This window comes from Maylandia zebra, linkage group LG5, assembly GCF_041146795.1.
Source record: "Maylandia zebra isolate NMK-2024a linkage group LG5, Mzebra_GT3a, whole genome shotgun sequence".
NCBI classification, from domain to species: Eukaryota; Metazoa; Chordata; class Actinopteri; order Cichliformes; family Cichlidae; genus Maylandia; species Maylandia zebra.
In genome coordinates, this window is record NC_135171.1 from 22,140,823 (window position 1) to 22,154,446 (window position 13,624).

The 13,624-nt window shown below is 41.7% G+C and overlaps 2 protein-coding genes across 2 annotated transcripts in view; both read left to right on the top strand.

Annotated features, from left to right (window-relative positions):
* The window catches only part of LOC101481512 (potassium voltage-gated channel subfamily B member 1), a 41,850-nt gene extending 34,837 nt beyond the window's left edge, over window positions 1-7,013 (top strand). The window contains exon 3 of the mRNA XM_004544822.3: window positions 974-7,013. Coding sequence (XP_004544879.1) covers window positions 974-2,794 — 1,821 coding nt within the window. The 3' untranslated portion in view covers window positions 2,795-7,013. The remainder of the gene's footprint in view (window positions 1-973) is intronic.
* A 2,400-nt stretch (window positions 7,014-9,413) lies between these two features.
* On the top strand, window positions 9,414-13,602 carry LOC101481802 (retinol dehydrogenase 10-B). The gene is made up of 5 exons (XM_004544823.4): window positions 9,414-10,280; window positions 11,515-11,613; window positions 11,735-11,880; window positions 11,982-12,113; window positions 13,309-13,602. The coding sequence occupies exons 1-5, from the start codon at window positions 9,831-9,833 to the stop codon at window positions 13,427-13,429; spliced, it is 948 nt and encodes a 315-aa protein (XP_004544880.1). The 5' UTR covers window positions 9,414-9,830; the 3' UTR covers window positions 13,430-13,602.
* The last annotated feature ends 22 nt before the right edge of the window (window positions 13,603-13,624 follow it).

Sequence of the window (13,624 nt, forward strand, 5' to 3'; positions counted from 1 at the left end):
CCCAGCCCTGAAGACCAGCTGTACTGTGCCAGTGCAGAGTTGGAGTGGCAGTGTTTTTCCCATTCATCAGCAGACACCCAGTCATAGACCTGACTGTCAGTTTCCATTAGCCGGCGATGCTTGAAGAAAAGCCAGAAGGTCAATTGAAGACACTGAGTGTTGTTCTGAAAGAAGCTTTTCAAACCATCTGGTCTAAAAAAATATCCCATCAAGGCTGTCATCATATCAGATTTTCTCTACATGATTAACTCAGCCAAACAATGGTTTTAGTATCTGCACTGATATTCGCTGTGAATTGCAATAAAGCAAAATGACTCCCCTGAATGTACAGCAATGTCTGATGTATCTGTGATACTTTTCCTCTTTGTTGCGAATAATAACTTTGATGAATCTGGTTTTGAAAATAAAAACTGTGGTGCGAGCTCCACATTCAGGGTAATGAGAAGGAGCCTTCCATGAATACAAAACAGATGGCTTCAGACTTGTTGCATACTCTGTGCAGTCTTTTAATCTCTAAGTGTTCATTTCTGTCTAGACGGCCATCGGTTAAGAGATATTCTGATGATCAAGCATTTGCTTCTTGTTTGTGTAAGATTAACAAAATGGATTGGGCAATTACTCCGAAACTATCCACATTTGGCATGCATGTGCTGATCAATATCACACTTTTTGATTTGTTCAGCTCAGCTTCTGTAGTCTAAAATGTGAGGAATTTTACAAATAGCTGAATTTTAGCTAAATGTTACTAAAATAGAAGTAATTGACACTGCTAACATGCTAAAGCTCCTTGTTCCCCCTTCAGGTTTACCACAGCGATGGACTATGGAGTGCTGTTAAACTATTTCAGTGTGAACCAAAGGGGAGAACTGACTGACCTGCACTGTTCTGGGGAAATAGCAATAGATGAGTACAGAGCAGTGGAAGTTTATACCGCAGACATTTTTTTAAACATTTTTCTCTCTGTGTTTTCCAGATCCTGGCAATCATCTCCATCCTCTTCATTGTGTTGTCCACCATTGCCTTGTCTCTGAACACACTTCCAGAGCTGCAGGACACAGATGAGTTTGATCAACCCACCGACAATCCACAACTGGCCCATGTGGAAGCCGTGTGTATCGCGTGGTTTACTATGGAGTACCTCCTTCGCTTTCTCTCTTCCCCCAGCAAATGGAAGTTCTTTAAAGGTCCTTTGAATATTATTGACCTGTTAGCCATCTTGCCCTACTATGTCACCATCTTCCTGACAGAATCCAACAAGAGCGTGCTGCAGTTTCAGAATGTCCGCCGTGTGGTTCAGATTTTTCGGATCATGAGGATCTTGCGTATTCTGAAGCTAGCCCGTCACTCCACAGGTCTTCAGTCCTTGGGCTTTACTCTCAGAAGGAGTTATAATGAGCTGGGTCTCCTTATCCTCTTCTTGGCCATGGGAATTATGATATTCTCCAGTCTGGTGTTCTTCGCTGAGAAAGATGAAGAAGACACTAAGTTTAAGAGCATCCCAGCTTCCTTCTGGTGGGCTACCATTACTATGACCACAGTGGGTTACGGAGATATTTACCCAAAAACTTTGCTGGGAAAGATAGTCGGCGGGTTGTGCTGCATTGCGGGGGTTCTGGTGATCGCCCTGCCTATCCCCATCATTGTAAATAACTTCTCTGAATTCTACAAAGAGCAAAAGAGGCAGGAGAAAGCCATCAAAAGAAGGGAGGCTCTGGAGAGAGCTAGGAGAAATGGTAGCATTGTCTCTATGAACATTAAAGACGCATTTGGCCACAGTGTGGAGCTCATGGACGTAATGGTGGAGAAATCTGATGAAATGAAGGAGAAACTCCAGGATAACCATGTGTCTCCTAATATCCACAAAGGGACTCCGAAAAACAAGTCAAAGACCAACCCAGGCAGCCCCACCAAGACCCTTGAATCAAACTATGTAGAGCAGGCCAAGCCTTCCAGCAGCCCCCAGCACCTCAGTGCACAGAAACTGGAGGAGCTGTACAACAAGATGACCAAGGCCCAAACGCAACCCAGCCTCACCGGCAAGGAAAAGGGGCAGCCGTCCAAATGTAGACAAAGAGCTCAGCTTGAGATGGGAAGCATCCCCAATGAAGCTATCCCAAGCACACTGGAGGTTGTGACAGACATGAAGAGCACGTCCAGTATCGACAGCTTTATCAGCTGTGCCACTGACTTACCTGAGAGCTCTCGCTTTTCCCAAAGCCCCATCAGCAACATCCCGGGCAAGGTCAGTACAAACCCGAGCCTGGAGACCACCCTGGAAAATGAGCATGAAGGCGCCACAACACCCTTGACAGGCAAAGGTACAAACTCCAGAGGCACACACATCAACAACCCACTCAAAAGTCGTTCTCATAAAGTCAACTTCCGAGGCGGTGAGGATTCGGGGACGGGAGTCCTGTCAGACAGCTCGTCCGTGCATAGCCCCGAGGCATCCATCTACACGACCGCCAGCAGCAGAACACCCAGCAAGAGCCCAGAAAACTTACTGCCTAGCATGTTCACGTTCCACGATGCCTCCGTCAGTAAGTTCATTGATGCTGACACAGATGAGGAGGAGCACCCGCATGATGGTTCAGTCGCCAGCCCAGCCCAAAGACTCCTGGAGAAATCCAGCCCCAAGTTTGGCCATCGCTCCACTTTCCAGCAGGCTCCCAACCACATGGAGGGCCTCCAACGGAAGCTGGGAAACAGCACACTGCCGTTAGAGGGGCAGGAGAACCACGTGGCTCAGGAACTTCAGCCACTTCAGGGAGAGAAGAGTCACTCTAACTCTTAAAGAACCAAAAGAAAAGAGACAACAGACAGAACGTGAATAGAAAGCAAAGGAGGTGACAAGCAAATAAGAAGCGCTGGGAACCTCCCAGCGTTATGAAAGGCACGGAAAACATTTGCGGGAACATTTAAAGACTTACAAAAATACTTCTATCCCGTGAAGAAACAGTAACTGTGCACACTGGGAAAGAATTTTGTGTCCTCTTGAGCTTCTTTCTACTAATAACTCGTAAATAAATCCTTTTAGCAGAGAACTCTTAAGAGATTTTAAAAAAAGAAGCAAGGAATACATTCTGAAGAGTTTTACAATTTATACATTTCTTTTAGCCTGTCCAGTTGACTACAGTTAATCTTTTTCATAAGGCAAAAACCTACTTTCCCGGCATCCCTGGATAGCACTTTGACGCCACAATAGCAAAGGCTGTCAAATCAGTAGCAAACCACAAAGGGCATTGAAACCTGGCATATTGAGTTGTAAGGGGAATACACATTTTCTTTTACTTTCTACACAGTGTATAACCTATATTCAGCGTATACGATGAAGTGGTGGGAAAATGCGTAGTTTGTTTCCTTTAACTTCCTTCCTCGAAACTGGCCTTAGTACACGTCGTCTCCTGTGTTTTATGTTTGTACGGCAGAGCGAAAGCCAGAAATTAACAGGCAGTCAGGCAGCATGCACGTGTGCTTAATCATTACCTTTCATATCTACTATATTTATTCCTATGTAACGTTTGTGGTCTCTTGTCTTGAGTGTGATCTCGAGTAAGACTCAAGTGTTTCAGTCTGTTGTCGTCAAAAAAAGGTTCAGTGTCCTACTCGTTGATCTCTTTTCTTCTTTTCTTTTTTACTGCACAGGTCACATTAAACAACACAGAGACACACTGTGAGGTTATATCCGTGAATGTCCTTCCTGTTCTCGTTGTGCCAGGCTGCTGGCGAGAAAGAGAGAGAGAGCACTTTTTTATTATTAACACAGAAGAAAAAAGCGTTATCTGTGCTTGTGTACCTATTTTCTTTGTTTCTAAATGTTTTTTGCATGTCTCTTAGACTTCATGTCCGATGTGGAGGAAACTTAAACGGAAAAAAAACTGTCTGACACTGATGAAAAGTTTCTTGAAGGAGCTGAGGGGGAGTCGCCATTCCTGGTGTAGCTGATAAACTTTGCATTAAATGACACTGCTTATGAGCATCAAAACAGCTGGAAAGACAGCAGTGAAAATCCCAGAGATTTGAGCTTCCGAGTGTGAATATTGTACATTTCTAATTACGCAAGTAGAATCTGTTACAACGATACACATTTATTGTACAAGGTAAAGAATCAAAATAATTTATATTTTTAAGCTATTTTCTAAAAGAATGGATTCTTAGATAAATATATTGTGCATAATCTCATAGTTTTGCATTTCAAGTACTGCATTATTTCAATGGAGCTGCATTTATTAGACAATAATCTGCAGTGCATACCTTTGTATTGTTTGCTACTGTCTCCCAGTAATTCTCTGTCCTTCTGTTCTTTGTGTGATGTGAAGAACCAAAGAATTGTTCTGTCTGATAACTCATGCTGATGATTTATCTCAAAGAATATTAGAAATTGAAGCATTCCTTTTCTAAACAGCAGAACGTGACATATATCAAGGGGGCATACTCGCTCATTGGGGACAAACATGTGAGCCAGAGAGAGCGTGCTGGCCCCTGAAGAAGACGACTGCTGATGGAGGATGAAATAGGAAAATGAAAAAGGAAGGCAGGAACGAAGCACTTTATTTCAGATCCATTTAGAAAGCTAATTTGAGTATTTACACTCTCTGGATCCTGGCAAGTGGTTCACTTCCAGAAATCCAAAACATTATGCTCACTTGAGTCCACATGACATCTCTTATAAACTTAAAGACACCTCGCAGCTATGTGCAGCTTGCCACTCTGATACACAAACAGCAAGGAGGTACATTAGGCCACTATAGTTCAACCAAAGGGATCCGTCATCCCGCTTTTCTGAACACACATGATCACTGGACACATGAGCGATCCGGGCGTTGATCATCCGGTGCTCTCATGCTCTTTCTTACAGAAACCAAGCAAGTATCATTTTTTTATTATTGCAACTTACAACATATCATGCAAGCCAGCTACAAGCAGTCGTTTTCAGTAGTGGACCTTAAGCTTAAAAGAGATATTCACTGCTGTGCAATGTCTGCAGTCATTAGACGTAATATGAGTTAGATATTTTGGTGCCTTTGCTTTTAAGAACGCCTACTCTGCACGCTGAATCTGTCGCTGTGCCCTGTCTAATGGAGCCTGAATGACAATAAAACAAACAGCGAATAAACACATAGAGAACTGGGTCATCATGTTGTCAGACTGATATATTAGATATCTACAGCCCTTTCTCTCATGTCTTTCCTGTGCACTTTCACTCAAAAAGCACCAAACGGGTGCACGGAAAAGGCCCGGTCCACACAAACAAACAGGTGGGGACTCGCTCGGTAGAGTGAACAACCACTGTTTCCATGGTGATGGCTGAGATGACTGAATGGCTCAGATTTGATGCAAGCAAGTAGTCGAATTTGTAGAGATGGAGTCCTTAAAGACTCAAATAGCATATTGAGAGTGCAGACAGCATTCACATTCTGTTCATTCCTCTCAGTTTGTTCCCTGCTCGCTTGTCACTCAAGTGTGGTGAAGGCTTAAAAACAAATGTGTAAACAGAAAACTGGATTATGGGCCTCTTAAAAACAGTCACATATTCCCTTTTTTTTCATAGAAACATGGACACATTTCAGCAAATTACAAGACAGCAGACAGAGTACGAACATATGCCCCCATCTATGGTGATGCAGTTAATAAAGACTTCAGCTTCCTAGCTGTGCAGTAGAACTGTTACCCTGATTATAACTGACGTTCCTCTGCTCCTTCACCTCATGACCAACAAAGACAGAAGTTAATCATTCAGAGGAGAGCATGGAAGTATTAACAAAGAAATTTCCTTTTTTCTTTCGCTCATTTTTGGGAAGAGTAAAGCGTCTCTCAGGCAAAAGAACTGCCTTGACATTCTGTCAGTAAGAAGCAGAGTTATGCAGTCAGATTATATCACTCGTATGCATTTTCCATTACAAGGCCCAGCCTTGTGCTCGAGTCTTCTGTGAAGAATGACAGTGCAAAGCAGGCAGATGAGGCAACCTTTTGAGGATGTGTTCAATTCAGTGAGTCTATAAATACAATCCTGGGCATGCACCGGAAAGGTCTGAGCCTGCAGGAAAGGCTCAGTTACAGCAGTGTGTTTGGTCAGATGGCGTCATGCAGTTTTTGAAGAACAAACTTTGCCTGCAAGTCTGGCAAAAGGGGTGGCTTGGAGGAAGCTACACAGCTACACCGCTGACTGTGTAGTTACTTTGCTTCTTTTTTTTTCTTGCAGCCCAGCCCAATGCTGCATTGTAATAGAATAAAAATGTCAAACTGACAAATGGTCATATAACTTTGGCTGCTGAAGGTGCTAGGGACATAAGAAAAGAACAAGGAAAGGGGGGAGCATGTGTCACACGGTGAAGAATGAAGGCTCATTAGCATTCAACAGTCAGACATGCAGTAAATAATATTTTGGAAAATGAGCCTCTAATCTAGTTGACTTTCTAAACAAGCCATAGTCTATTTGAATACATTTTTTCTGTGTTGGATGAATGTTAACAATGTCCTTGTTGCTTTTTATATAATTTCCTCTTGTTTTCTGAACTGCACTTTATTTATTTTGCCTAAATTAAGCCCTCGGCTTCTTAACGAGAATAGGAATAACAACACAAAGAAAAAACTGAGAAAATACAAACTTACACATTAGTTCATACAACTCCAGAAAGCACAAGTTTTATCACTGAGTAAGCATTTCAAGCCAAATACAGACACTTCATTTGATTTCAATCCTTTTCTTCCCCCTCCTTCAGGGAAATAATCATTCTGTTCAACTCACGCAGGTCTGTACGTCGCCCCATCTGTGTCTGGGAAAATGTCTCTTTTGTAAAGTTTAGTACTTTGTACCAGTTGACTTTGTAGAATATTTGTGATTTCCCATTGTTCAGTGCATGTAGCGCTATGAAACTTTGACACACAGAACTTGTAAATATTATCTAAAAAAGAAAAGAGAATAAAAAGCTATAGGAAAATGTCTATAATGAGCAGTTTTGAAGCAGATTTCTCATTTTACTGACTGATGCTTAATAAAGACAATAATCCAGTGTTGGTCCCGCGAGTCTCACTCTTCTTGTAAGACAGTTCATTATTTAAGCACAGAATTCTTTATTTCGATGCCCGTGGCTCTTGTGGTCCTCCATACATAACAACGTGTGACAGCAAACTGCAGTGACTGCACAAGCCTGAGCTAAAGGGTCGAGGATAAACACTGCTTGTTTTATACAATAGCTCCCTCTAGTGGTATGTTTTCGTATCCATTAAGATGTGTACGGATCCGATGTCTCTGACTAAACTTTCAGGAGTGGGAGGTTAAGTTTCCCATGACGCCACATGAGAAACACGGACTGTTGTGGAGGGGTTCACCAGTAAGTTCATATAGAGAAATACTGAGCAGATTTGGTGCAACTCTCCACAGCAGTCTCAGTATGCCATTAATTTACATGGAAGAACAAACTGTATTTCCTGCATCAAACACAGTACATCTAGTTTTAATGATGAGTGACCAGTGAAGTTTCCATTCTGTGCCAGCAATGACCACCAATACCAACATCAACACTTAATTACTTGTTGATTATTTTTACAGTTATTATTTTTATTGCATTTTTCAAAATCTTAAGGTGACGTGGATATCAATTCAAGGTAAAAAAATATGCATCCAACTGTCCATTTTCTTCCATAATGGAGCAAACACTATTAGAACACTGGGACCAGAACAATATTTTTGCTTGACTAATGAGCCCATGCTTTGGCGAGATACTCAACCCCAAGTTTGGTCTAATGGATCCATTGTAGTGTAAGTGTGAATGCATGAAAGCAGTATATGAACAATATGGGAAAGAGCAGAGACACAATTTAATTTAATGACATACAGTAGTGGGGTTACAAACACACTGGGTGTGCAAAGACAGGAATGGAGAAGAAGTGCATCATGGGAAGTCCCACATTCTACTTTTAGGATCTCTCTGAACCACCAGGAAGTGTGCAGTCTGAGAACGAAGTGCTCTGATTGGACAATATGGTATTATCGGGCCTTTAAGATATGATGTGGTCTGATTGTTCAAGAGTTTTATGCGAGGAGACAGGTTTTATATTCACTTCTGGATTTAACAGGAAGCCGATAAAGAGAAGTTGATATAGGAGAAATGTGATCTCATTTTCTAATCCCTTTTAATATTGTCACTGTAGAGATTTCTATGGAAGGTTCACTCTAAAAATTTTATAGTCTAACCATTTTAAAAAGAAGGTTTACAAGATCGTAGTGAGCCTTGCTATGATGTATGTTTGGAGGCGGTGGGACTGAAAAAAAGGACAGGAGGCTAAGATGGAGGTGGCAGAGTTGAAGATGCTAAGATTTTCATTGGGAGCAAGCAGAATGGACAGGATTAGAAATGAGTGTATCAGAGGGACAGCTCAGGTTGAGTGGTATGGAGTAAAGTTACAGAAGCAAGGCTGAGATGGATTGGCCATGTGCAGACGAGAGATAGTGGACAAAATGGATAAAGGATGCTGAATATGGAGCTGCCAGGCAGGAGGAAAAGAAGACGACCGCAGAGGAGGTTCAGGGATCTAGTGAAGGAGGATGTGCAGAGGGCTGGAGTGACAGAGGAAGATGCTAGTGATAGGGTGAGATGGAAGCAGATGATCCCCTAAAGGGAGCACCCAAAAGAAGAAATTGTTAAAGACTATAAGCAAACAACATCATTCTACACCATGACCGAGGTTGTGAAAAGGATTAAGCTACAGTAAACGCCAGCAACAACCTTAACTGAAGTAGTCATGTCTGTTACACGAGCACTGCAATAACACAAAAACATTAAGTGTGACCTACAGCAGATCACGAGAAAATATTCCAAGAATATGAGTTTATGAAAAACGCTACTTATTAGAGATTTGTGCGCACATGATGAACAGTTTATCAGCTTAACATTTTGTACAGAGTTGGATAATCCACCTCACATCATGGATCAGGAATAACTTCTATACTAAGATGAAAGGAGAGGAATGTATATCATAAAGTCGTTTACTGTAGTAACTGTGACACGTTTAAACTAAAGGTTATAAGTCGCACTTTGAAATAAGACCCTGTTTATTTATTATAAGGAGGACAGATTTTTTTTTCTTTTACCTCAAAATGTATAATTAGAAAATAGTCATAATAATTAATACTTTTAAAATATTTTTAATAAATAAAATAAATATATATAAGTTAAACTCTTAAAATATTTCATTTAAATTAAATACAAAAATAAAATCTACACTTGAAATAATAAACATTTTGTGAACTTACAAAACTGCACAGCCTGCTTGATGAGGCTTCCGTGCACGTTTGTTGATTGGTTACGTCATGACTTCGAGGTCAGCTGTCTTCTTCGCCAAGTGTTTGCATTGTAACACCTATTCCGATGGTCATAAACGCCGACAGAAACCGTATTGTATTAAAATGACCGAAAGCAACAGTGAGACTACTAAAACGTTTATATGAGCAGATTCCCCCCGAAAACTTTTTGATTCTAAACTACGATGAAAACATGAACCCAAAACTAAAATAACAGCTCAGAAAGTAAAAGACTGCAATAACTCTGGGTCCACTGAGTGTTATCGTAATCCCTGCCTCAATCCCACAGCCGCTCTTTATGAGTGTATTCAAGCGAGTCACTCAGCTCTTCATTTATCAAACAAAAAGCTGCTCTATTGGCGGCCGCCATCAGCCGACCGTCCTATAATCCGGCACAGTTACATAAAACAAGCCTCCAACCCCAACGTCACACGGAGAGGTAACTACACTCCAAAGCGTGGCATTCTTTTTTGTGTGACTCGTTGGCTTCTCCTGGACGCAGAAGGAGCAGGTGTGTCTAAGCGTCATGATTGTGTTAGTAGACTTGTTGCTGATGCTAATCGACCTAACCGGCTCTATCCTGAGTGCCATCCTGCAGACTTTCCTTCGGCCGAGGCTTAAATGCATCGATGGGGAGCTGTGTCTGATCACGGGAGCCGGGGGCGCGCTGGGTCGGCTGTTCGCCCTGGAGTTTGCCAAAGAGGGGGCCCACCTGGTGCTGTGGGACTGCAACGCGGCTGCCAACGAGCAGACTGCCAGGCTGGTGCGAGAACTGGGCGTCCGGGTGCACACCTACACGGTGGACCTGTCCAAGCGTCGGAACATTTACGAGACAGCGAACCGGGTGAGAGCGGAGGTCGGGCATGTCTCCATAATGGTCAACAACGCAGGCGTAGTGGCTGGACGGAGGCTGCTGGACTGTCCGGATGAGCTTCTGGAGAGGACTCTGCTGGTGAACTGCCACGCGCTTTTCTGGGTGAGAGCTGATGCTTTTTTTACGCACACATTCGTGAACCACCACTTTAAAGAAAAAAATTAATGGGCGATCCACCGGTCTCACAGGAGTTATGTAACACCCATTTAGTGTCCTCCTCGCTGGTTCCGGTTGGACTTGTGCACTGATGTGTCATAATGATGATCATAACTCATGTACACATGTAAATAAAAACACGCTACAAGCCAGCATCAAGTTAGGTACGTGATCCTGCTTTTGATCCTCCTAAAGCCTCAATCTGCTGCTCATAAAATAAGTGACAATTAGCGGATTTGCGTAAAATCGACGAGAGACAAACGGTGGGCGGCTTTTCTCTTTATTGTTAACAAATAAGCTACACCTGATCCGTCAAATGAGACTTGTTTCTCTCCTGTTTAACCACGTGTTAGCTTTTATTCCAAGTTTCACTGTTTGAATACATATTCATAGCACAAATACAGTATCAGTTAAAGTCATAAAGCTGTGAAACATCGACAACGTCCCATTTTCAGTTTTCAAAACCAAGATCCTCCAAACAATAAAACCAACCTTCATGTGCATATTCCCATATCTTCGTAGGTTTTGGGGGGTTGGCATGTAAATACACAAGCTATTTTACACTAAAGCCTACCTGGAGTCAACTATTTTTCTCTGCATGTCTAATCAAGAGTTCATTTGCCATTAATAGCCTTTCTTTGGGAATGTCCTCACTTGACTTTTTGCCCCATTAAATGGCTTTTAAAGCATTCTTAAATTGCATTTAAAAGGAGCTTCTGTGCAAGTTTGCAGCTCCATATTTTTATTGTTGGACTTTGTAATTGTCTTGTGAACTTGGCCTGATGCAGCCTGACGGTTCCTCGTCTGTCTTAAACAAGCCCTTTTAGCTCCTATATTTTTAAGTCCTCTGTCTTTTAGCATACTTTGCTCCAGAGCTGTGTGCAGGTACTGATGTCTCTCTCTCTATGATGTCACACAGAGCCAAATGCCCAAAAAAACAGTGTGAGAAAGGTAATTTATAACAGTCTGGAGTCTGAGTACTTACTTCTAAATATCATCACTGCACGAGATCAAAATAAGGAAAAGCACAATAATTCCACTTTAATTTCTGAAAAGTTGTAGACACATAAAGTATGCAAATCAGATTTTGAGCTTTAAGCAAAGGTTTATGGTTCCTGGCCCCCATGATAAGCTTTACTGCTTCACTTACTGCTGCAACCTTCCTAATTTCACCCAACAGATGACGAAAGCGTTCCTGCCACGGATGAAAGAACAAAATCACGGCCACATCGTGACCGTCGCCAGTGCACTTGGACTGTTCAGCACTGCCTGCGTTGAGGTACCCTGCAAAGAACTGTTCGAGCACAAACTTAACAGAAATACTTTCCAAAGCGTATGTTAACTGACCCGACAACTCATTTAAAGGCTCCTCTCTCTGGTCTTTCTACTTCCCCCTACAGGATTACTGTGCTAGTAAATTTGGAGCTGTTGGATTCCACGAGTCACTGACACATGAGTTGATAGCAGAAGACCTGAATGGCATCAAAACCACTTTAGTATGTCCTTATATTGTAGACACAGGGATGTTCGCAGGCTGTGAAATCAGGTGAGATGCAATTATTCACAACTGGAGCTTGCTGGGTGGTAATAATGAAGTAAAGCTGCATTTCAGTATGTCCTTTAATGCCTCTGTATTGCATTTACCAGGAAAGAGCTTCGCAGCATAATTCCACCTCTTGAGCCTCTCTACACTGTGCAGCAGTCTATGAAAGCCATCCTAGCAGAACAGCAGATGATCTGCATTCCTCGTCTTATGTACATCCCCTTTCTTGCAAGAGCGTAAGTACTAAGTGGATTATATGACATGATCAGCTGCTTTTACCAAGGCTTAAATTAATATGGGGCTTTTGTTTTCCATTTCTTGATGGATGTACAATAGAGCATGTTAGCTCATATAAGTACTTGGGCATCTATATTGACACAATGTTGATGTTTTGTTTTTTTTTTAATGTGAAAAATTGCCTCATAGGCGCAGATTGTTTGGCGTGAGTTCTAAAGTTTACTTACAGTAAAGTCAAAATCAACAATTGAGAAACAGGTAAAAATTGCCATGAAAATCATAGGAAACAAAGAACACCGGTCTCTCAAACCAAAATATGAGAAAGCTGTTGTTCATCAGGTTCAGAAAATTGTTGATGATCCATCCCATTTCCCTTTTCAAGAGTTATTTCTCTCATGGAGACTGTATAGAGCACTGATGTCAAACTTATTTTGAATGAGATGATCTAAATAGGGCGGGGCCAGTGAGGCTATCCTGTCTGCTACTGAAAACGGTTAAACTACACATTTAATCCCTGAGACGTCTAAACGATGTTCCTCAGCTTTTCTACATGATAAAGAAATGCTTCTGTAGTAAATGAAAGAAATCAGTCAGCATGACTCTTTGGGGTTAAACTGTCAGAGAAAAAAAAAAATCAAACAGCTGTGGTAGCTCATTGCACACACTGTGCTATAATTTAAAAAAACGAAGTTTCTGTTACTTTACGGGAAATATCCTACTGTGGACACATTGTAAAAATTTGGCTGTCTTTTAATTGCTTATCTTTTACTTCATTATTTTATCAGCATGAAAAAGCTGTTAAACCTATTCAAATGCATTTTAAAGGTCAGAAACTCGTGCCCTTCTTCACATTTTCCAAAGCTGCCAATAGTGGATCAGATTGGAGCCTTTGCTGGGCCGATTAAGCCCCTTGGGCCTTATGCTTGACTCCTGGTATAAAGCAACCAACTGTAAAGCAAACCGCTATAAGCACTTAGTCCTCTCAAAATCTATTGTACTTCTAAATAAAGGCTTGGAACAGTTTAAAAGGTCTGGAATTTATCACAGCGTACCTGAATGTTTGCTGGAGTTGCATTACAGGAAAGAGGTTTAATTTGTTGGTTTTTATTATGTGTGCAGCCATTCAGCACTGCATACCCAAGAGGAAAAGAAATCCCAGTTTTAAAACAAAGTTCATTCTTTTTTTCCTTCTAGCTTACTACCTTGGGAGGCAAATGTTGCAACGTATCGCTTCATGGGAGGCGACAAGTGCATGCTACCATTCATCAAGAACATTGAAATGAAGACCTCCAACGGCCATACCAAATTGTGCTAACGTTTCTGATGGTGTCTTTATAATATTCTGTGAAAATCTGCTTACGTTCGTTTTTTCCAGGACTTCCCAAAGGCAAAATTGTATGAAGCAATTTGTCGTGAATGCTGAGCTGTTTAAGTATCCACTGCTGATGCTAAAGGGCCTCGCAAATGAAATAAAAACAATTCACAACAGTGTGGATAGAATAGCGACTGC